This window comes from Accipiter gentilis, chromosome 17, assembly GCF_929443795.1.
Source record: "Accipiter gentilis chromosome 17, bAccGen1.1, whole genome shotgun sequence".
Lineage (NCBI taxonomy): Eukaryota > Metazoa > Chordata > Aves > Accipitriformes > Accipitridae > Astur > Astur gentilis.
This window is the reverse complement of record NC_064896.1, coordinates 12,058,010-12,081,531: the sequence shown is the minus strand read 5'-3', so window position 1 is coordinate 12,081,531 and position 23,522 is coordinate 12,058,010. Positions and strand designations below refer to the sequence as shown.

General features: G+C 38.3%; 1 protein-coding gene across 2 annotated transcripts in view; it reads left to right on the top strand.

Moving 5' to 3' along the window:
- Nucleotides 1-23,522, top strand: part of MOB2 (MOB kinase activator 2) — a 121,403-nt gene that overhangs the window by 6,472 nt on the left and 91,409 nt on the right. The window contains exon 1 of one of the 2 annotated variants that reach the window (XM_049820781.1): nt 15,813-15,841. The exons of the other annotated variant lie outside the window; for it this stretch is intronic. Coding sequence (XP_049676738.1) covers nt 15,828-15,841 — 14 coding nt within the window. The 5' untranslated portion in view covers nt 15,813-15,827. Of the gene's footprint in view, nt 1-15,812; nt 15,842-23,522 lie in introns of those variants that run through there. 2 annotated transcript variants of the gene reach the window in all.

The following is a 23,522-nucleotide window of genomic DNA, read 5'->3' as shown; positions in this document are numbered from 1 at the left end:
AGGAATGCTTTCCCCCTTCTTCCCTTCAGTCATCTTCAGTGGAGAAAGTCTACTGCCTTTAATAAGGCAGTTTTCCCCCAGAAGCTCTGCTGCAACCTCTCACCTTTCACAGCTTGCATGGTGTGTATATTTATTTGTTCTGTTTTTTAACTGACCTCACAACAGGTGTTTCCCTTGCATTACATTGCCTGAAAATTCTTGGCTTCATAGGCCATTTTCCCTACTTTGAGGGAGCTGAAAATAACAGAACCGGTAAACCAGACACGTCCAGTCCCATTGGACAGGTAGTATTCATGTGTTCCTTATTTCTATTTATAGGTGTAACATTACCTAGGGGGTCTGAGGTTGTTCTCCCCAGATAAATCTAGGTCTGTCTGTGAGCCACTTGTACTCAGTTCGCCCCTTACTTATGAGACTTTGATATTATTTCATACACTTACCAGACATTAGCAGTACTAAACAAGAAGCTAGCTGGGAAAACTAGTATAACATAGTCTGCAGATAAAAGAATATCTCCATTAAATATTAACTTGTAGTATTCATTAGTATAGTAGTAAAAAGGTGCTGTTAGTTTGAAATGTGAGTTTCCAGGGCTATCATAGTTGTAGAAAAGGAGTCAGGACTGGATGGGATGAGAGCAATTTAAACTTTTCAGGCATATTGTTCCCTTGGGTCTCTCTAGTTCTGAAAGTGCTTGGTTATAGTACTGAGATTGTCACTGTTAAGGCTTTTCTGCTGTAATGAAAAACAAATAAAAAATAACTGCAGAGCCTTTCTCCCTGAAGTGTCCTGGTATAGTTAGTTATTGATTTCTTGGAGAAAATGCCAAATAAATCCTGCATTTTGAAACCCGTGTTACTTTAGCAAACCACAGGATTTGTATCAGAGAGTTACTTTCCTTTGGTCAGTACAATGCATGTGAATACTGGTTTGTTGTTATGACAGCATTCTTTTTCCAATGACTATTTTATTGAGGGACAAGAAGAGTAGGTCAATCTATCAATCTCAAGGTCCCTAAAGTAAAATGAACTATTACTTCCCTTAGAAAAAGTGTTGAGCATTCTAAAAGGGTAGCAATACTCCTTCCTTGCATCTCTGCATGCTACCTTCTCCTTTGTGTTAGCATCGGTATTCAGGAGGGCTGATAGGTTAAGATGCTTAGCTGACTGAAAACTAATTTTTTTTTTTTTCTTTTACTTTTTTCCCTCTCCTAAGGTTAGTTTTCAGCTAAATGAGTTCCTGCAGCCTGTTTGTGTAGCTACATGAATAATGTTAATAGCACTATGGAGATGGTGAGAACATAAAGCTTAGGGAACATTCTTTTTGGTGGCATCAAGGACTTAAATCAATTGAATGTAATCATGTAGTAATGTGACTACTAGTGGTAATTACTCTGCAAATAATTAGTGATTTTCTGTTGATGTATCGTGCTTGAACTGTTTGGAAGAACTGCAGAATGTCTGAAAATAGGAGATGCTATGACTAGGCTAGTATCTTGGAGCAGGTAATGGCTTCAGAGCACTGTCACAGTTGCTGTCCTACTGTGTTACATTCAGTTTATGGCTAAACTATAAATATACTTGTAGTGAACTGGATATGTATGAATAAGTCAGAATTTATAATTTGCTCTAAATCATGTTTCATCTCCTGAGAAAAGTGCTGGCTCTGTCATGGTATGAATGTGAAGGTAGGTAGGATTTTGTGTGCCTGGCTGAATCCAGCAGTCTGATTCAAGAGGGTTTTCAGGAAGCCTGGTTCATGCATGATGGCCTACATAGCTTTGCCATATTTCACTGGCAGTTTCCATCTGTTACATCTACTGGATGTGGGCCCAGAGCAAGCATACTTGAAAGAGCAAAATTAATAAGAGACTGCAGTTTTTAGATAGCTGTGTATACAAGTTTGAACTTGGTGTTGTCAGATCTGCATATTCTGCAGCCATTGGTGACCTATTAAACAACTTTAATGTGGGTTTCTGCTAGTGGAATACTACTGAAGTAATGTTGTGCATCATTTTTAACCCATGTTTAGCCTTCTACAATTAGTGATAAGGTTGTGAAACTTACTTGCTAGGTTCAGTTTTTTAATGCCCTCCTTAGCAATTTTTCCACTAATCTTATTCTCCATTAAAAAAAGAAAAAATCAGACTGTGTCCTTCACTGTACTAAGTTTTATAATGAATAAATGTGATTTTTAAAATTCATTTTTGCAATTGTGTTGTTTATAATATTACTGGAGACTGTTATGTCAGTGAGATACTTAAGGAAGAACTGTTGTGTTGTGACTGTTCCAGCACTTCCGCTGTACTCTAGGAGTTTCCCTGCTTGAGACAGTGTGCAATAATTTTAAATACTTTAATTTTGGAGTTAGAATGGTGAGTATAACTGTAAATAGCTGAACAGCAGTAATATAATGTTAGAATTTGGAGGGGGGAAAAAATGGCAGTTTTGTCTGAAGTTAGTTTCCTTTCATTCTGCCAGCCAAGAGAAACTGGTCAGGGTGCAAGTTCTTCACACAATCCACAAAGCTCTGTTTCTGACTGTGGAAAAAGAGCACTGAAAGCAAACATTAAAAAAACCCCAAAAAACCCCAAACCAAAACCCAACCAATCCCCCCCCCCCCCCCGAATTTAGATACAATTTTCAAGGCCCTGAGGACTGTCAGATATTAAACTGGAATCAAGACAGGAATGACTGTCATAGACCAAATTCCTTCTTACTCTGAACATTCAGAGTAAATCCATTAAGCTAGAATGTAAGCATGCAGAAAACTGTATTTTTAAATGGTCCAGATCCAGTAACTTGAGCTCTTCAGAATATAATCTGCATGCTTCTTCCCCCCTCCCCTGCCCCCTTTCTTTTCTTTCTTCACTGTTCTGGTTAGAAAGGTGTTCATCGGATATTTTTATCATCAGCATTCAATGACTGGATCACTACTGTCCCTTCTCTACACTGAAATGTGTAAATAGTTGGGACTGTGACCTGAGAAGTCTCATAGTATTTGTGTGAAACAGGATGCACAGAGGTGACCTTGAGACTGATGTTTTTAACTGCTTCATTTTACAACCTTAATGTTCCTTCAGTCTAGAATTTCCTAATTTAGATAACTTCTTTCTTTTGTATGGTTCTTTGTAAAACAGCAGGGAGTTGTTCAGGAAAGGCTTTGTTCCATACAGTATATCTTAACAGGTTATGCAAAACTGGATAGAGATTTTTTTTTTTTTACAACATGGTGTTTTGTGTCTTTGCGGATGGGCTCAGATTACAGAGTTAACTCTGTGGTTTCAAGTTTGTCAGGTGTGATAAATGATAAATAGTTTTCTTTTCAGTCAGTGTTCTCTCTGATGACATGCAGGTGTTGCTGGAACTCCAGTCTGTAATCTTCACGATTGTCATGTCTAATAAAGTGTTTGTCTGTGACTGCTTTCCATCAGATATAAAAGGGACTGAGTTGGTAGTGAGGGCTAATAACTTTTATTAGACCAACAGATGTACTTGTGGAAAAAACAAAAAGCTTCTGGGCATACTTATACCTCTTGTTTATGTTAATAGGCTGTCTTGAACAAAAACCCATGTTAGTACTACAGCTCCATGTCAGCTGGATAAATCTCACCTGCTGATTTAGCAGGGGGCTGGTACATTTTTAAGGAGCTGACCAACCTACATTCAAAAAGGCACAGGTGGGCACTGGTCTTGCTATTTAAGGTTATCTGAATCTCTTCTAGGAAAAGAAAGAGATTAGGAATGGGAGTATTTGCTGGTTCTGGTCTAGGTTATCCAGATCCTCAGATGTACCTAATCCCCTTCAATGTTGTCTTCTCTTTTGTTCTGTGAGCTAGCCTTTCTTGGTTCGTTTGTAATTTCTGGTTGGGGTGCGTGTGCTAACCTGCAGTTCTGATGTATTTTCAGGTGATGTTTGTGTCTGCTTTTTGTTGTAGCCAGATAGTGCCATTTTTTGAATTAGCTGATTTTTGAGGTTTGGAAGAAGTCTGACTGGTAAGAGATGAACGGAAGAAATAATGAAGAGGATACTTCAACCTAATGACTGCAGCTGGTGGTGTGGTTTTTGGTGTGGGTGTTGTTTTTGTTTTTTTTTTTAATGGGTTTTTTTATTTGTGGTTTTTTTTTGTGTGTGTGCCTCCTCCCCCCTTCTAGTCTTAATCTTATAAGGTAGAGGGTCTGTTGGGTGCCCGTCTGCTGCTTGATTTTTTTTGGCATTAAGGAGTACTGTTTCTTCTACGCAGTATTTCTGGATGGGCATCTATAACAGTTGTTCTTATTGTGTCCATTCCGCAATTGATTATTGCGGTGCTGTTGGTTATGAGCAATTTTTGAAGACTAACATGAAATTTCAGTTTTTTTCAGATGTATTTATTAATGTTTCTTATTAGGCATATAATAGGCCTTTACCGTGTGGTCTGGCATAGCACAGGTTTTAGCTTTGAGTTGTGGGTGCTATTCAAAATACTGAATTTGGTGATTTGCATTCTTATAACCCCAGAATGTCTGTAATGAGGTTGTCTCTCTTGCCCCACCCTGCTGAATATGAAGGTACTGGCTTGAGTCACTTGAGCTTGTTGAGGCTTGAGCTGGTGCAGTAAAGCGCTACGAAAACTCATCTATGAAAGGGGAGATTCTGTGTTAATGCCTGTAATGCACAGCTAGGTATTTAGCTGCAAGTTTATAGGCAACGTGGTTGGTTTACTTTTTAAAGGGTGGCCTTTCTGTTTTCACACAGTACTGTAAGATGGTGGGTTTTGTTTTGGTTTTTTTTAAGTGTTTGTAAGTGTTTTCCAGGCTTGTTTCAGGCAGGATGTGCCTAGTCATCCAGTAAAATGTAGGCAGGTGTTGCTATATGTGGTATATCTTTCCAGGTGGGCAAAATATTATTTAGATGTTCACAGACTTGCATTTTCTCATTATTGTTAATAGAATCAATGCTTTTGTTTAAATCAAGTTCATCTTGGTTTTAGGTAGAGTGAAAACTTACTAGGTTGACTGGTTGGGAATACTTGAAATTAGTAGTCTTGTTAATGGAGAAATATTTTCTGCAGTTCATGAAACACATGCAGTGTAATTATCCACTACCTTGCGGGACAAAATCACTTGCAGATTTGTTTTTTCAGCAGAATGTATGTAGTCCTTTTTCGAAGTAAATAAAATAAGAAATATTCTTGCTTAGTAGATCTATTGAATTCCCATGTTTAAACATTTTATCCTGAAACATTTTTTTATTTTCTAGTTGGCAAAAATTTCTTGAGAAGGAAGTAACTTTATTATAAAGACAGACTCATTTTGGCACATTGGTCCTACTTGTTTAGGGTGTGTCAGCTATCCGCAGTATTTCTGAGCCAAGCCAAAAATGTCAAATAAAAGGGTGTTAAATATTTCTGTGGGCATCACGAATTAAACTAACATGAAGGTTGTTTAACTTCTGAATGACAATGTCCATGAACGTTTTAATTTGTTTTAACAGATACAATTCAAATTCCCTCTTTTAACTTGATTTCACTTCCTGTGTAGAAAAGCACTCTTGCAATGACAAACAGTAAAAAAAAACCCCAAAACAACCAGCCATTGCTGTTCGAGTAAGAAGATAGAATTTGAGCAAAGAGGAAGCAAATACAGGAATAAGAATGGTGCTCATACATGTAGTAAAACTTAGCATATACATCATCATTTCCTGTCTGGGTATAATAAAGGAATAATTATTATTTTCCATTATTACAAAGAGCTTGATATTTCTATAAAATACTGCACACAGTAGTATCTTATGTAGAATCACTGTTTGTAATCGAACCGTAGCTGTCAAAACAAATGCAAGAAGAACTTGGATCCAGGGAATTCCAGTGTATGCCTCACCTAAAGGAGTAATTTATCATTCATCCAGTGAAATGCTGTGGCCTGATTTGTCACACGTGTACATTTTGCAAATACCTGCAACATGCTACCCATGTATCACAGTATGCTGTCTGTTGTGACTTTTCAGTTGCCTGTGGCTGTGAACATTACTGCCTGCCCTTTAATCCCTAGGCCAATAGTTCTTTTCCCATAAATGTTTGTATATAATATTTTCTTCTACTTGTGGACTTCGCACACTTTATTACAAGGTGTGGATGTGGTTTGTTTGGCTCTGTGACAAAGGTTCTAGTCTTAGTTACACCAAACATCAGTGTATGCAGTTTGATGGTATCACAAGTCAGGCCAAAAGATACTACTGATGAGTCTCAAGGGCTAAAATGGATTAACACTGATGGCTTCTGAATGATGTGAGATTTGAACTTGAGATCAGTGTACCCTTTGTGGACTACACAGTATCTGAGTGGGAGAGAACCTTTGCTTTCTGGAGGGCTTGATTTGATAGTGCGATGGAAAAGGAAATGTGATTGGGCTGAAATGTGCAACTTTGTGCAAAATTGTGTCCTCTGCCATTTCCTTTGAAACTAGAGTTTAGTAACTGCTCCATGTTTGCTGCTCTTACTATGTTGGTCAAGTACTCTAGAAGTCAAACTAGACATCTGTTAAATGAGCTGTGAAAAAGTGCATGAGGCTTGGAGGACATCAAAGGCTGTTATAATGGGGGAGCTAGACTGCACATGCAAACCAAATCTACCCAGAGCTTTTTGTTCCTAGCAAAGTGAAATGTGAAGATGCACTACTTTCTCCCTATTCCTCTTAATTCTGCGATCCACTATCCTAAATCTTACACTTTTTAAAAATGGCACACAAAGTTTTACTAGCTAGATGAAGGGAGAGTTAATTTTACCTGTTTGGTATTGCTGACCAAACAATGAAGTAGATCTGGTCTGTATTAGCTAAAATAAGAGAGATAATGCATCCTAGCTTTGGTATGTTTTGGATGAAAAATACTGCATCATTATGAAAGGTTGTTGCCAAAATGAAGTCTCTTAAAGAGTCTAACTGAAATTGCTTGTCCCCTTATCCTTTTACTAGTGTATGCTCAAGTATATGGACTTTTTACACGCAAAAAAAAAAAAAAGAGGCAGGACCAAACAGCTGTGGGAATACCTAATCCAAATTGGATCCGTGTTCCCACTGAAAGTAATAATGTGGCTGCTCACAGGAACTATCCCTGTGGCTTGTTTCCCCAAGATCCCCGGAGACTGGTGATGTGGGTGGAGTGCACAGGACATGCAGTAAAAATACCATGAGATAACCTGTCCAAAAAGGAGTCTAATCTCCAAGGAAGACAATGGTTATGATATAGCCATGGGCTACTCATTAACTCAGGGTTTCTAAACCAAATATTATTCTAGAGTGACAGCCAGCTACTAACATGAAACTGTTACTTCCTTTTTAATCTCATTTTGGATTTGCTTCTTTGTGCCAATTTTTTGGAATTCAGTAGTAAAATGACAATGTGAGTATCACAGCAGGCACTGTCTCAGACCTCCAAAGAAAGAATGAATTCTCCAATATGCTCTTGTTACAAAATCAAACCCAGAACTTCAGATTAACTAGGTTTCAATAAATACTTGTTCTGCTTCATCATGTGGAAAAGCAACAAGTTCAAAAGTGGGGGGAGAATAAGGCAAAAGTGGGTTTAAAGACAATTGAATTGCCAGCATACTTTTACAATAAAGAACAATGTTGGTGTCTTGCATAACAATAGAACGTTGGACTACTAATAAATAGGAAGAATTGTTGTATACAGCCCATAGTTGAGCTATAGCATTTAAATTGTATGATTCACTAAGGTAAATAATACAGTTCCGTAAAGATTAACCACATTAGCAAGAGTACTAACTAGGATAATACTGGTTTTCCATCCATGCATCAAAGCCGAGCAGTCAGAGCCAGGAAGAAATTTCTCTTGGTTTATGGTGTTGGGCAATTAGCTGCATTTCCAGAGATTTATGGAGTCTTCTGAATAGCTTCAGTGTTGGCCATTGTCAGAAATGGAATATTGGGCTTGGTAGGCTCTTATTTTGCATTACACATGGTCCTGTGATGCTGAGGTAGATATCCAGAACATATTTACATAACAGCACAGTAAAGCTTAATCTTTTCTTCTGTTTGCAAATACCTCCCCTTTCAACATACAGGAAGTTGAAATACTTCATAAAAATCTGGTTGTTACAGGAGGTCAAAAATACAACTCGCTTCCAAAATAACTTTTGTAACACTCTCACTTCCAAACCTGTTTTTTTCTTACAAAAGTACTAAATGTATTAGTTGGTGATTCAATTTTAAGTTTAGAAAACTTTATGAAGTACTAATGGAATGCTTTTCCTGCTGTTCTTTAAGTCAGGGCTGCTTGTGCATTTGCACCTCTGTGATGTGTCTTACAGAAAGATTAAGAAATTGGTATCTCTTCTTCCTTGTTTTAAATTAATACCTTTTGGACTAAGGTCAACTTTTTCAGCTTTATTGTTCATGAAGTCAGCTGTCTTGTAAGCATATTTCATTCTTGCATTTGTTTAGAGGCCTTGAATTACCACATCTGGTTCCTAAGGATGACAAAGTCACTCTTTTTCTGGTATTTACTGTTCTCTATTGTTGAAATGTCACCTTTGGGACTGTGACTGTCCTTAGACATATGTTAATCCTTGTAGTAACTTGTAATGATATTGATAATGCAATAATAATGAGGGAAAAAGATTAAATTGGTTCTTGGGGGAAAAGATTTGAAATTCCATGGAATTAAAAATATCTCAGGATGTTAATATTGAATCATGGTGGTGCTCTTCCTTTATTACTAGTTTTCTAGAGGTGAAAATACACCAGATTTTCTCTTGCTTTCCCAGAAAGAAGTAAGAATTAAGGTGAAATCTGTGTTAACATCAGCAAGAATAGAATGTAGATTTGGAAACAAGGCCACTTGTATGTATATGAGTTGTATTACTGATCTACTGTTCTTTTTCTAATCTGTACTTGCTTGTTATTTGTTTTTGAGAAAGAGCTATAATAAAAAGTCTACTTGGATTGGGGATGCACTTTCAGAGATGCCAGATGGTACATTGGCCTTGGTCTTCTTGAATCTGCAGTGCTTCCTGAACAGTTTAAATACTTAAAACTTGCATACTCGTCTTGGCTATTCTGAGCTGAAGCTTCTGAAGTTTTAATAAACTTTTGTCACAATCTGAAGGGTTGGTTTCAGTCTATGGTAATTTTGTGCGATTTAAAAAAAACCAACAAACAAACCCAACAATTTCAATATAATGTGAATGTTTAAGCACAGTCTACTAATTATCATCCTGCAGTAGGAATTACTTTAGCATCTGGAAATGTGAAACAAAAAGGTCATGGATTGAAGGTGCTTTCCCTAAATGTAATTGCCACTTAGTGAATTTTCTCTCCCCCAGAATGCTAATGGTGAAGATCCCTGATAGAAAAGAATAATGATTACTTTTTTTGTCTCATTAGGTGAGTGCTTTACTTATTGGTGTGTGGGTTTTGGTGTTGGTTTGTTGTTTTTTTTTTTTTCCCATACACACAAGGGAGATCTCGGCATGTGATCTAAATACACTTTATGTTTTTAAAATTTTATGGTTGGTAAAAGGCTAGCTTAACAATCCTAGCTTTATTTTATTTATGTAGTATAAATACAGGAGAAAAGTCTTGATCAGGAGACATATAAATAGTATCTAAGTATGTAGATGAAGAAAATATGATTCTGTTGGGTACTGCAAGGAGTAATATACAACCATGCCTGTTCAAACAGCTGATCAGTTGAATACTGCCTCTGATTTGTTGGTATCATGCTGCGAATAAATTAGGTTTGTGTAGTGACTGGAAATGACTTTTTAATATTCCTTGGAACTGTTTTCACTTTAGGCTTTTGAAAACCCACTGCTCTTCCCTGGCTTCATTCTTTAGTAGGTTTTAAATCAAATTGGTACAAACACATGGCATACACAGTGTTGTCCTCGTAGATTTTATGAGAATTTGCATTAGTTTAGCTAACACAGTTCAAAAGATAACTAAAAGTATGACAGCGACCAACATTTGAGTCTTGTACCTCAGCTCTTCCTGGTGAGATTTAATTTCCTTAAAAATACAGTAGAACTTGACTCTTTCAGATATTATAGTCTCCAAAATCTCTTGGAGAAGATGAAGTGCTTTATCATCTAAAGGATGACCTCACCATATGCCAAGGGAGCAAATGAGGCTGTAGCAGCTCTTATGAGCCTTTATTATGAAAAGTTGTGCAGATTTTTTAAGTGCTGTGTCTCCTTTGTCCTTTTTCCTCTAGAAGGTATACCTTTTACCAAAACAAGTCAATGAAGAAGTTGCTGATAAATTCTTTGGATAATTTTGAAAGTAGTTCACATAAGGGAGTGGAAAGGAAACAAAGAAAAGTAAAAAATACAGTGTCTGTTTTCTCAGATACATGGTGTCAGCAACATGTTTGTAACCTCCATGATAGACTTCAGTACGATATATCTTGTCGAAAGAAAAGCTATCTGGATTTTTAGCATGGCTGTGTCAAAGCAGGAGATTCCCTTTTTGTAAGGGAGAACTATTGCTTTCTAATGCTCAAGTTTTTCCCTCCAGTAAGTTTACTGAGGATGGCATTTTTCTTGCTACACCTTGCAATACTAAAAACCAGAGCTGATGTATGCATGAACTAGGAATGTTTCTGAAGACTGATTATCTTAAAAAAACAAGTAATGACGTTGGTATTTTTTGTTGATCCATGTTAGACTACAGCTGTGAGTGTTCTCAGTGGTTTGGGTAAATAAATTTGTGTTCAGACATTGGAATGATTGTCCATATGCCACAGTAGCCTCTTCTTGCTTTAATTCTCATTACTGTACCTATGAGGGAGATATTTTTACCCAGTATCTGACAAGTGTATACAAATTTCTTTTGTGTGTATCATTGTCATAGCTTCATTGTTGTAGCTTGATATTATGAGAACAAAAGAAAGCTGGGGACCCTAGTGAGAATGTTAGAGAGGGATTAACAGAGCCTTGTAGCTATGGAGTTAAGCTGGGCTTCTGTTTTCACTACCAATGACATCTTGAATTATGCATACTAGGGATGCTTTTAAACACAGAAGCAATAGGAAATAAGACAGTTTCCTTCTAGCTTGTGTTTCCTGCAGGGCTTCTTGGATTTGCCTTCCAGTTAGACAACAGCATTTGGAACATAATCTTGTTGCTGTTGATTTGTTTTGCTGGTTATGTAAAGTGCTGGGCTTGAATCTGTTCTCCCCTTGCCCAAATCTTCCTTGAAGATGTAAGTTGGGAACGTGCATGCAAAAAATCTCGTTGTGTGCATCCTGTTTTCAAATTGTGTTATTGCCTTCAGTCTTGTGCTCCTACTGAGAATGTGGCTTGAAGGATGTCTTGTGCTTTCACCTGACAAAGTTGGTGAATGCCAAGGATAGAAGTGCATATGTTCATGAATGGTGTAAGAGTTGAACAACTAGCAAGGTTGTTTTAATTAATGGATATATTTGTAGCTTTTTAATAAGTATTTTGTGATGATACAGATACCTAAGTAGTCTGAATTGTGGTTCAGTTGTTTTTTTTTTTTCCCTCAGGTTATGTATTAAGAAAAAAGTAGTCTTGTAGCAGTTTGACTGTTCATGCTGTCATTATGGAACAGTGTAACCACAGGTGAACTTGCACAAATACTGAAAGCAGCATCCTGGAACAGAAATATAAACTTCTCCCCTCCTACTGCTTTATTTATTTCAAATGTGCAGATTGCTGAGGTAAGCAGGCCTGCAAAGTTGAGATGGGTTAGCTGTAAGGTAAGTGTTAACTCCCGTGAAAACAAGCTGCTTTCCATTACCAGGCACTTGTGAGTGGCCTGTTGCTGGTAACTTGCTAAAAGGTGATATAATTTGCAGTTCTTATAGGGCAACAGCCTATTCCTGCCATGCTGAAATACTTCTGAGTATTTTGGTATATGCTCACTAGAAATACATTCATATGATTTTGCTTATGGGCTTAATGTAAAAGCAGAATGGTTGATGGAAATTAAGTATTACAAAACGAGGAGCTTTTAGAATGTATCAATCAAGTTTTACTAGGAATGTGACCGGTATTACTCTAGCCCTGTCTCAGTGTTCTTTGGTTTAAATTGCTAATACAAGGTACTGATTAGGATCTTCCCATTCAGTGAAATCATATTGCTTCATCTTTTGTAGGCTACTGTAAAACAACCTCTTAAACTAAGTTAGTTAGAGTGTTGATAAAAAATAAAATATGCCTTCATCTATGTAAAAAAGCATTTGAGCGTAGAAGGTTTCCTGGTCTTTTAAGTGCTCTAAAACAATAAGACTATTTTTTGCTACAGATACAGAGAATTTAATCGTAATACTGCAGTATAGATTTCATCATTCAGCCCTTCTATGCCACTCATTTCTGTACCTAGAATTTGTACTGTACCACCTAGAAACTGTGGTATCTCTTGTTTCTGAGCTTTGCTAAAACTTAGATAATTTTTATTTCAACAGTGTTTGAGGCTGGATATACTGAATGAAATGGCAAATTTATAATGCATAGTTTTTTGTTTAATTTTCTTATTTTTTTTACTATTAGAATTTTCCTCCCTGTGTCTCCTGTTGAGAATATTTTCCATCATTATACAGGAGAAATGGTGCTAATGTTTGTTTTGTCATATAATAAATAAATCTGGTTTGGAAAGTTCCTCTCCCTAATTCCTATCTTTAAAGTCTTTGTTATGGTTCTAATTAGTAGATATTAGCATATGTATCAAAATGCAGAATGTGCAAGTACTGTTTGGAAAATTAAATGCTAGGTTTAGCTCATCATTTTGTATCATTTGGATTTATTTTGAACAAAACATTAGCACACTGAAGTACGAAAACTATAAAATTATGGCATGAAATCAACATCAATTAAAATCTCTTACACATGGCTTTTCCTCTCCCAGTATCCATGCAACTGGGCAAAAAAAAAAAAGAGCAACATAACAAATGTGTTGCTACTCTTCGTGACTGAGACTGGAGAAGGTAAATGTGGAATTATCAATGTGGCATTGAAAAGGTAAAAACATTAAAGTGCTTTTATAATACTGAGAAAGAGATGGGGTGGATCACTTTGAGGAGGAGGAGAATTTTCTGCAAAACAAGCACATATTTGTTTTGCCCGTTGCAATAATGTGCCACCCAACATACATGTTGGTACCACTATGTCTGTAGTAACCACAACCATAGGGCTAGAAGAGCAGGCCTCAGCCCCAGGGAGCTCTGGCTACATTAGGAGTTGTGCCCAATCACTACTACTGTGATCCTTCCTTTGTTTTTAAAAACTATTCTTCTGGAGAAGGTGAGAAGAGAGGCATTGACTGCTGTGGAACTTCTTAATTTTGTTGGACTTGGCATAAATATCTCATGTTTGGTACCTTGTTCTGCTCACTACCCAGTACATCTCTTGATTTTTGATTTTTTCATTTCCTAATACATATACTTGACTTTCTCTTCGGAAGAGGGTTTTAGCAACAACTGAAGGCTATGTAAAGGCAACCTTGAAGGCTTTTCTGTGGAACTGACCTTTAAATATACAGATTTACAGGGAGTAACAGGTCTTTATAAAAAGCACCACAGTATCATATAACAAAAATCTTGGTATCACACAAAGACTATGTATTTTATGCCATAGTACCCTGAGCACTTTGTGCCAAATGGACTGCCGTGAGAAGTGCTCTCTTCTCACTACTCCAGCTGTTTAGTCCCCTTTCTTTGCCAGCTCAAGTGCTTGAGGGATCTCATTAGGAACTGGATCCTGCTAGTGATGCAGGTTAAAACTAATGGAAAGAAAACAGCATTTCAGTTCAACTGGGATCAGTTCCTGATCCAGTTCACTGTACTGCTGCACAAATACCTCTGCATGGGAAAGGCACAGAGGGAAGATTGAAACACCAGGAGTGATGGAGGGGGAGTGGGATCAACTCTAATGGTGGTAGTGACAGTTTGCTGGCTTAATGTATTTCTGGAACTGTGATGTTAGGTGCTATGGTCTCTCTCAGAAACTCATTATGTACTAGACAAGATGAAACTAATTTTTTTTTCTATGAAAATCTCTAAAATAATCCATTTTCAGTGATGTAATATGTCCTCTGAGAAATAAATAATTGTTCAAATGTCTAGAACGTTGTTCCTGTTGTTTGCTACAAGTGTGGATCCAGAAATCTCACTATGAAAGAATATGTTTCTGTTTGGAGGAAGAAAAGTAACTTCAAATCTGATGACAAAGTGTAATCAGTCAGAACGGCAAAATCAGGGTGCCCTGGTAAACCGAAGCGTAGCGGGGCCAGGGCAATTGCAGAAACAAGCAGCATGTCAACTTGCTGGGTGTCCTGTTTAATTGCTGCAGATCTCGTGAGGGTTTGTGGTGATGCTTTGTACATACATGTGTGAATTTTCTGGGGAAAATGCTAATTAGGTTGATATGTTTTAACAGATGCTTTAGCACACTTTCCATAAATGTAGTTTTTAGCTGAGATTTAGCCTTTCTAACTTGATGGAAGAATAGTTTGTATATCAGCTTGTTTTCTGCTAAAATCAGACTAGCTTTCTTTTATATTCAAGTTGCTTTGCTACAGCAATGTGAATGCAAATCAGACTCATTCTGTATCATTTCTTTTGTGTTCTGTCACCCTCTATGGTAATAGCCAACAAAAAGCCCAACTCCAAGGTATGTCTCTCTTTTGCTAGTTTTTTCTGCTGACGTAACGCTCCCTAATGGGGATGCCGTGTATCCTGGGGACAGGAATGGATTGCCTTTGTGGGGTAGTCAGATGTAATCTTTTGGTAAAGGACTGACTTTGATAAAACACACTGCCCATTTCTGGATGCAGCTGTTATGCATGAAATCCTGTTTATTGAATGTGCGATTATAGAAGAATAACGATAAACATCCTCACTTTCTGTTAGTGCCACGGATGGCAAACTTGTGCTGGTCAGGGAACCAAAGAGAAGTTAGGAAGTAGGATGTGCATCACATACTGTCTATTGCTACATGCTCCCAGCTAGACGTCTTGTGATGTGAAAATCCAGTGTGTAACTTACAGAGCAAAAATACACTTTAATATGAAATGTCATGAAGTTCTTGACTAAAATAAATTATAACAGAATGTTCTTAAATCACTTTCTCTGCAAGTTGTATTTTGTTTTGTGACTCACTGAAGATGGCTGTAATTTTGTTCAACCTGATGTTACCTAGCTGCTGTTCAGAGTACATTCATTCTTGTGACTCAGTTCACTCTTAAAATTCCTGATTTTGTGTACTTTTTTCCAGTAATATTTGTGCTTCCAGGATGTGAGGGGCAGTGCATCAATACACTTGTTACAGGACCAAGCATTCTGTGGTCAGATGCAGTGCTTCAGAGGTCTCCAGTGTATTGTGAAATGCAGCCATGTAGGTTTATCAGGAGCAGCTGTTTTTGTTTCGTGGACGGATCCATCTGGTGCGGAGGGGGGAGAGTGCTGGTGGCTTTTAGAGATTAGCTGGTGACAGGTTTGCTTGGGAAGTGTACCAAGTTTTAGCAGAGCTACTGTAACAGAGATAGGAGGTGAAAAGGGATGGTTAAAAAACCAGAAGCTCTGCTAATCTTTTTGTGTCAGAAGAAGCCTTCAGGGTTTGGTTATCTGCATGTAGGTCTAACTGCAGCCTTGATTAGAGGAGTGCCTAACACTTCCTACTTCAGTAAAGATCTGGCAGAGCTGTTACAGATGACATTTGGACATACAAGGCCTAGATGAGGAGTCAGAGCAGCTGTGCCCTTGTGCAGGCGAGAGGGAGACTGTCCAGTTTATTGGATTACCTTGTCAGATCATGGCAATGCATGCTGCTTAAATCCCTTGGGGTAGGGAGTGTCGAAGAAGGGATGGCTTATTTTAGGTAAACTGATTTAGACAGCAGTCCATTTTCTTGTTTCTTTTCTGCTGAGAAATTTGGGAACACTTCACGAAAGGGTAACGTTCAGTCTTCGAAATGTTCACGTCTGGTGTTGTGGTATTTTGTGGGCAGAAGCTGTGTGGCAGGTATGAGCTGGGCAGAGAGTCTACAGCAGCTTGATTAGTTTCTGTGCCTTTTGTTTAACTTAAGGAAGTGGTGGGTGAGTGCTTGCCTTTAACGATATTCCTACTCTCCTGCTTCTCTCATCCTTTTTCCTAAGCTTATGCTGGTTAAGGGTTGACAGTAAGTGTTTGTTCAGCTTACTGCTTCCTTTTGTATTAAAGTGTAACTGTGAAATCTTTCCATTGTGAAAGAGCAAGGGAAGATTTCTGGGTTTAATTCTTGGCTGCTGGAACCTCATGTATGTTGGGAAAGTGATACGGGTTTTGTGGGATCTTCAGCACTCTTGTAGTCTATTATAGAGTTATTACTATGCTCAGGTCTTCTATCAGTTTCTTAATATATGAAGGAAATGCTTTGCTCTCCAACTGAGCAGAAGGGATTTGAGAATAATGCCTTTCAAACAAGTACCATATTTTGGTTTTCTGTATCTTGGAAGGGACAGCCTTGCTCCTGCATGTCAGAGTATAGTTCCGTACTGTCTCTTGCTGTGTTTGGAGGACTAATGGTTACTACACAGGAATGGATTCCTCATACTCGGAGAGGAAGGTCTCCTGTCTTTTGCAGCTTAGACCCTGCTGATACAGCACTGCCTGATCTGAGAAGTGGGAGAATGATAGGTATATTTTGGGACCATAAATTAGACATAAGAGGCAAGTCAGCAAATAAAGTCTCTTCAGAGGAAAACATGCAATGTTTGAATTGCACAGTAGACATAGAACAACTCTGTGTTGTAAATGAGTAAGAACTTTTCCTGTGCATATACTCTCTATATATGCAATGACAGTCAACTTGGTGTCCAGAGTTTTGCAAGTGCTACAGCTAAAGTTCTTAATCTTGTCTTTTAAGCATAACGGTGCTTGCTTGGAAATGCTTTTATGTGGCATTTTTCACTCCCTCAGAGCACAGTCATACAGCAAAGGCTGATTTAGGCTGTGGTGCCACTGCGGAAAAGGAGGATGGGATTTTCCTTGATCAGTTCTGCCACTAGCAGAATATTGCTGCTTGGTTAGTTTATTGTCTTTAGGAGACTGCGAGATGCTGCACCAACAATTTATGTCTGCACTCAGTGGGTGGGGGACAAGAACTTGGTGGGATGAAGGAGAGAGTTAATGGGGGCAAGGAGATACAGGCATGCCTTTTAATGTTGGTAATAACAAACTGATTGTCATTTGTAGAAAATGGTAATTAATAAATTGGCTATGACTGAATATTCCCAGATATAAACATAAAACTGTGAAGTTTTGGAAAGGTTTTGTAGAAGATCACTAAATGAAGAGGCTGATAGCACATGGGTGATTCTTTATTTAACAAAAAACTTAATTGAAAAATTTGGAAGAGATATTTTGAACATGTGATCTGTGTGAATTTGAGCATTTAGGAGAGGTGTGCTATGTCCAGCTCTCACCTGTTTCCTAAAACCAAGGCTTATAAAGTCCTGTAGTTTAATTGTAAACTTTGCAGGTTTTTTTTTTTTTTCCCCCTCCTCACTGTAGCGCATTTTACTCAGTGTAATTGGGAACATTTTACAATGGTAATGAACTTGGCAAGAGAAGAGCCCTTTGCCTGCTGCCAGAGTAAAGCAAATAAACAAATAAAGAAAACAAAAGAAGATCCCTCCCTGTCCCCTCAGCGGGTTGCAGGAGCGGCTGGCACCGCTGGCCATGCTGGCGGAAGGGTGGAATGTCCTGCCGTGCATTCCACGCAGATGGCCTGGACCCCGGCCACCCCAGCAGAGCAGAAAATACCATGCTCTCAGCCATGCCACTTGTGATTTAATTGGAACCGAAGCTAACTTTAAAAAGTAGTGCATCATCAATTAAAACTGGTTTTCTGTGTTTCCACAAATTACACAGCAGTTTTGGTCTCCTCTTGTTTGGTCAGGGGAAGCTGAATTCTTCCATGAGACTAATGTTAGTGCGATCTTCTTCTTAAGGATAACATCTTTCCTTTTTGGGGCACCTTGCCACTAAGAAAGTCCCAGTATCCCCATCTGAAGAGAGCACAGGCATCACCTGAAGAGAGTAATTCTTCTGTAGTCACCTCTTCTGGTTCTCAGCAAAATACTGGCCTTCTGCTTTCAGGAATAGTGAAAAAATACCAGTGAATTTGCTACACAAATTGTGTAATTTTAGCTACTACACAAATTGTACACACTTTGCTACAATTGTATACCAGTGCTGTTGCTCAGAAGCATTTGGGACAGCAGGTTGTACTTCCAGACTGATTTTTATATAGATATATATATAAAATTGTGATGATCAGTACTAACTCCTGATAAAACAAAAGTGAATGCACTTTGTAGTACTCTTGCAAAAATTTACACTCACAAACTCTGAACTGGGGTCTGAGTATTTTATGTGTTCAGATTGACTGCAGAAGAAATGTGCTGGTTCTTGCAAGACCAGCTAGTCAGCTGAGCTTATCTTGCATTTTGCTGTCTGTAGCACAGACTACAATAACAGCGTCGTACCATTAATCAAATCTGCAGGTAGTGTGAGAGAGGAATGGCGCTGTTTTCCTGTAGCTTATGTATTGTTTGGTCAGTCACCATTAAGGAAGCAAAACACCGTAACCTTAACTGAAGGATACAAGAATGATGCTTTGCAGTTATTTAGCAGGCAAAATCTGACACTATTAAGGAAGTAGAACACCCTGTCTTTAAATGAAGGATATGATAATTATGCTTTGTAGCTATTTACTAGGTAATATCTGTGATTAGTGTCACGTATTGTTTTAGAATCTGGAGGAGTAGCTAATGTTTGTGGGATGAAATAATTTTAGGAAGAACAGGGAAAATTATTTCACCTGATTCTATGATGCAGTCTTTACACTGTGAAATGCAGGCTGGTAGTTCGATGCTTCCTTATGTTTGGTAAGAAATTGTTCCTCACAACTGGAAGAAGTATAAAAGCTGGGGTATGGCTTCCACTAAGCGTTTAATGACTGTGATGACAGTGCTGTTTAGAAAACTGAAGTTCAAGTAGTCTGTTTCCAGCAAAATATTTCAAGAATGCTGTGCAAATCCATATATTAGAATAACAAAGCACAAATCAGATTGTCTTCCTAGAGGCCAATGGCAGGTTAAGGCCAATGCTCCCTAGACAGCCATTGAAAGGCTTCTGAAACACTGGATGCATGCAGCGTGTGAGTACCTGCCATCTGCATGTCCCCAGTGCAAGAGTGCAGAGGGAAAGGTGAAACTAACTCTCCAGTATTCTTTGGCTTAGAGGGTTGCACTGTAGACTGATGTATTGGTTCATGGGGACTGTGCAGCTGTGAAAGAACGTAACTGTAAGGTGGAATATTTCCTTGTGATGAAAACAGCCAGCAACTGTTGGATGAGTGTCTTTTGTTGCCCTACCAGAGTCTGATCCAAGTTTGAGTATCACAACATGGACTTGTTTGAAAACTTTGTGTTGCACTGGGGTGGTTTTATGTGCAGGTGAGTGCATGGTAGTTACCACTGCGTTATTTTCACACTGAAAATGAAAATTAAAAAAAACCAGTTCCAAAACCAGCAGTACATTATAAGACTTGGTGTGTTGCTTTTCCAATATTTGTACTTCAACCTGCGGCTCTTAAATTCTTACTGATGACATTTTACAAACCTTCACAAGGCTAACTGTTGTACAGATCAGTTTGCTTTGCTTTTACATAAATGTGGTTTAATTGTACAAGTTTCATGCTGATGTTGGCTATGACTATGCTAGGCCTCTATTTACTATGAAATGTTTTTTCTTCAGTTTAACATTGCTTTTAGATACAGACAAGGGGACAGATTACTTACAGTGCCAGGTAAATTGTGTACTTGGCTGGTCGATGAAAAACTATCCATTTTTATTTCTTCTGTGTATATTTCATAATGTCTGTTGTTCTAAAATATCCAAAGGCAATTACTGAAAACAAATCAATGCTGGATAATTACAAGAGAAATGTACTGCCTAGAGCCGCTTATTCTAATATCACCTTCCTACTAACTGTAATTAGAGGGGAAAAAAATACATTAGTCACTTGAAAAGGGCAGCAATCCCCGTTTTAACAAGCTATGTAGCTTTTTTCCACTGTTCTCAGCATCCCTTTGCCTGCTCAGTCAAGCTCAAGAGAGAAACCTGAAAGTACATTGTGCATTGCGTTGCGAATTGCTGTTTCTTCATTAGCTAGCATTCTTCACCAGGATTTATAATTATGGTGCTGTGAATTCTATTAACTAATGAATTTTAGGTTCTGTTTAGTTTAGGTATACTTCTTGGTGATGAAACAGTTTATATCTTGCCCACGTTGCTTGGAGCAGCATGTGTGCACCTCCACCACCAAGGTCCTCCAGGAGAAACAAGTAACTGAGCTCTCTTCTTCGGGCAGGACCTGACGGCCGTGGGCATGGTAGCTGGCAGCTTCAAACCATGGTGTCACCTACTGAGCAGGTGAAGCTGCTGCTGCCGGTGCGACCTTCATCCAGCAGGCCACGGAAGACCAGCAGTGGTGGGGCTGTTCGATTGCTTCAAGTGTATCCCCAACAAGTAGCGTTTTTTCAGCTTTTTGTGTGACAATTTAGCAAGTGTTAGCTGGTATTTTTCAGCACAGGCAAATCTCTGAATGTTGCTTTTAAGGGTAGAAGAAGTAGAGAAACATACTATCCTTAAACACAAATGTAATAACTTGCACTGCAGCAGTTAGCAGAAAAGAAGAGCATGTGTAGGAGGACATATGATATTCCATTCAGTTAAGGGCTGGGAGTTGTTTGTGCACAAGTGTGCGCATGTGTTTGAGAGAACATAGGCTGCTCCAAAATATGCTGTAGTATTGAATAACGTCTTGCATAATAAAGTTCACCAATTCATTTTCTTGACAAACTAATGGTCCAAGTTCTTGAAATAACTCATCCATGTGAATAAATGAAAGAGGAAGTATTTCACAAGAGTATTTTTATCAGGGTTTTGTTATAAAAACATGTAAAATAAGAACTAACAAAGTAACCTCAAATATGAAAGGTTTCGGTTTGGTGTTTTTTAATTCCTAAATGCAGGGTCCCAGTTTCAGCCCTGTTCTTAAAAACTGAAAATAGAAAAAACCAGAGAAATATTTCATATTCAAAACATACACAATGTCCAAAGTAATTTCCGAAGCTGCTAGATCCTCAGATAAAGAAATGAGGTGGTGTGACATGGACTGGTATTTCTAAAAAAGAAGGATGTCTTTTATTTTCACCGCCTCTAATGTCTGTTCTTCCAGCCCCCCATCCCCGGTAGCTATTCAGGTTGCCTTTAGGTATTGTAATGCATCAGGGCCAGAGAGCCCTATGAAAGAGAAATGGGGAGTCCTGTTGGTGCCAGAGTGCTCTCTCACTGCAGGTAGCTGGTAATTTGCAGACTAGGAAATGTATGCAGACCAGGACTCCAGCAATCTGTGGCATATCTGTTGTTGGGGAAATACTGAATAAGAAAAAATAATGAAGTATTTTGTAGAATATTGGGTAGTATTTAACTGCTTCATTCAGTGTAACTAAAAAACCCCAGCGAATATTAGTGTTCCTGGAAGTTGCTGAATTCATGGTCGTAGAACCTGAATCAGGTCCAATGCAAGTATTGCATAGGTGGCAGAAAATGCAATCTGCATTTGTTTATGCTGAACATGTACCATAGATGTATCATGGTATGAATGTGAAAAGTTATCTAGATCTCCACCATCACTGAATCCTTGAAGAACCATTTGTGACGAGGATGATGAAATGCTTCAAAACTTGCTCCTTGCAAGTTTGCAAGTAAGTTTCCTTTCATTTCCAGAGGGAGGGAGGAAGAGAATTCTGCTGTGTCCATATTGTTATAAATATTTGCTAGGAGAATTTACTAAGAAATGTTGGTGAACATGGAATAAAATACTCTTTTTGGAAGTGGAGCTGCTCTGGTTGTGACTAACTGGATTTCAGATTTTCTGGCTGTGGCTACAGAGTGCTAGTTTAGGACTCTTAAGAGATCTGGATTTTTATTTTGAATTTGGCCATTAGCATGCTAGGTGACTTCAAATGTGTGTCTCCCATTGCTTTTTGTCTTTCACTCCCCACCTCTAAAATGGTTAACTCCCAGGTCAGTCACTGAGATCTGCTGATAAAATTAATTTTGAAAGACTAGGATATAGTTATATCTGTGAGATATTTAGTCTGCATCTTATTAAGCTGGTAAGAGGGCTGGAACATTGATAGGTATGATAAATATCTAGATAGGCACAGGGACAAATGAGCTTTTTTCTGCCTGCCCCCCATGACTGTTGTATTAACAGACTGTAGTACCAGAAAATGCAGCACGCCTTTAATGTTAGGAAAGTGATGCCCACCAGTAGCTCCAGACTGTGGTGTCTTCCCTCCCCAGTGTACGACTGGGCTACATAGGTTGCAGTTTATTTTCAATGGCTTGGTGTGGATGTAGTTATCTATATGAGCTTTGTTCTCACCTGTTGATTTTGGAGAAACTTTGTGGGTGTTGGTTCTACAGTGATTGCTAGCACACCACCCAAGTGATGGCTAATAACCTACACTTACCATTGTAGCAGCACTGTTGTAGGCCTGAAGAAGGAGCAGTAGTCAGAATAACAACTTGGTTTTCAGCTGCTAGAAAGAATCTTGCAAATCACATCAAAAGTATGTTTTAGAAGTGGCTATTCTGTGTACATTTTGTACTCTTCAGTCTAACAGGGAAATTTTTGCTTGGGTAGTAACCTAATTTGCAGAAGCAATATTGTACACAGTAGTGAAGAATCCAAGCACTCTTGGATTCTAGCTAAATGGAAAAATTAACAGCAAACCATTTCAAGAAACAAGCTGAAGTTTCTGTACTGTACAAATGTGTTTATGTGGGTTTCTGGAAAATTATACTTTATAAATGGAACTTTTCCCCTGAAATAGCAAAAATCTGACTTTTTTCCTAAGCCATGCTGTCAAAAGTTCTTATATTTTGATTAACTGGATAATGAGAAATAACTGTACTGTTGTAGCCCATGAAATAAGTGATAGTGAGGATGATGTTTTGAAACATAATAATTTCAATTCCGCTTGGCTTTTTTTATACATTTAAAAAAAGTAAGCAAGGGTTTGCAATAGAGATACTGTTGTATTTTGTTTCTAAGTTATCTGTGAAACACCACCAGGAATTTAAGATACATCTGGCATTACAATAAGCTGAATGAGTTCTGGCAGCATTTACAGTTGAAAGCTCTAAACAGTGTTTTGAGTAGTTCACTTCTCAGGGTAGATAAATCTCTTCCTTGCACCACGCTTTCAAGGGAGCCTCTGAAAAAGTCAGTGCTGCAGCAGGTTTGTCAAAGAGGCATACTTTACCATCCTGGTTGGTTTTTTTTTGCCTAGAATGTCTCCAGGCCTGAGTCAGAGGGAAGGAAATGTGACACCCTCGGGTTCTGTAGCTTCTTCATCTTAGATTTCCATCTACAACGTTGCTCAGGCTTTGGGTTTCTTATTGTTGCTTACTGGTAACATGATAACTATGAACACATT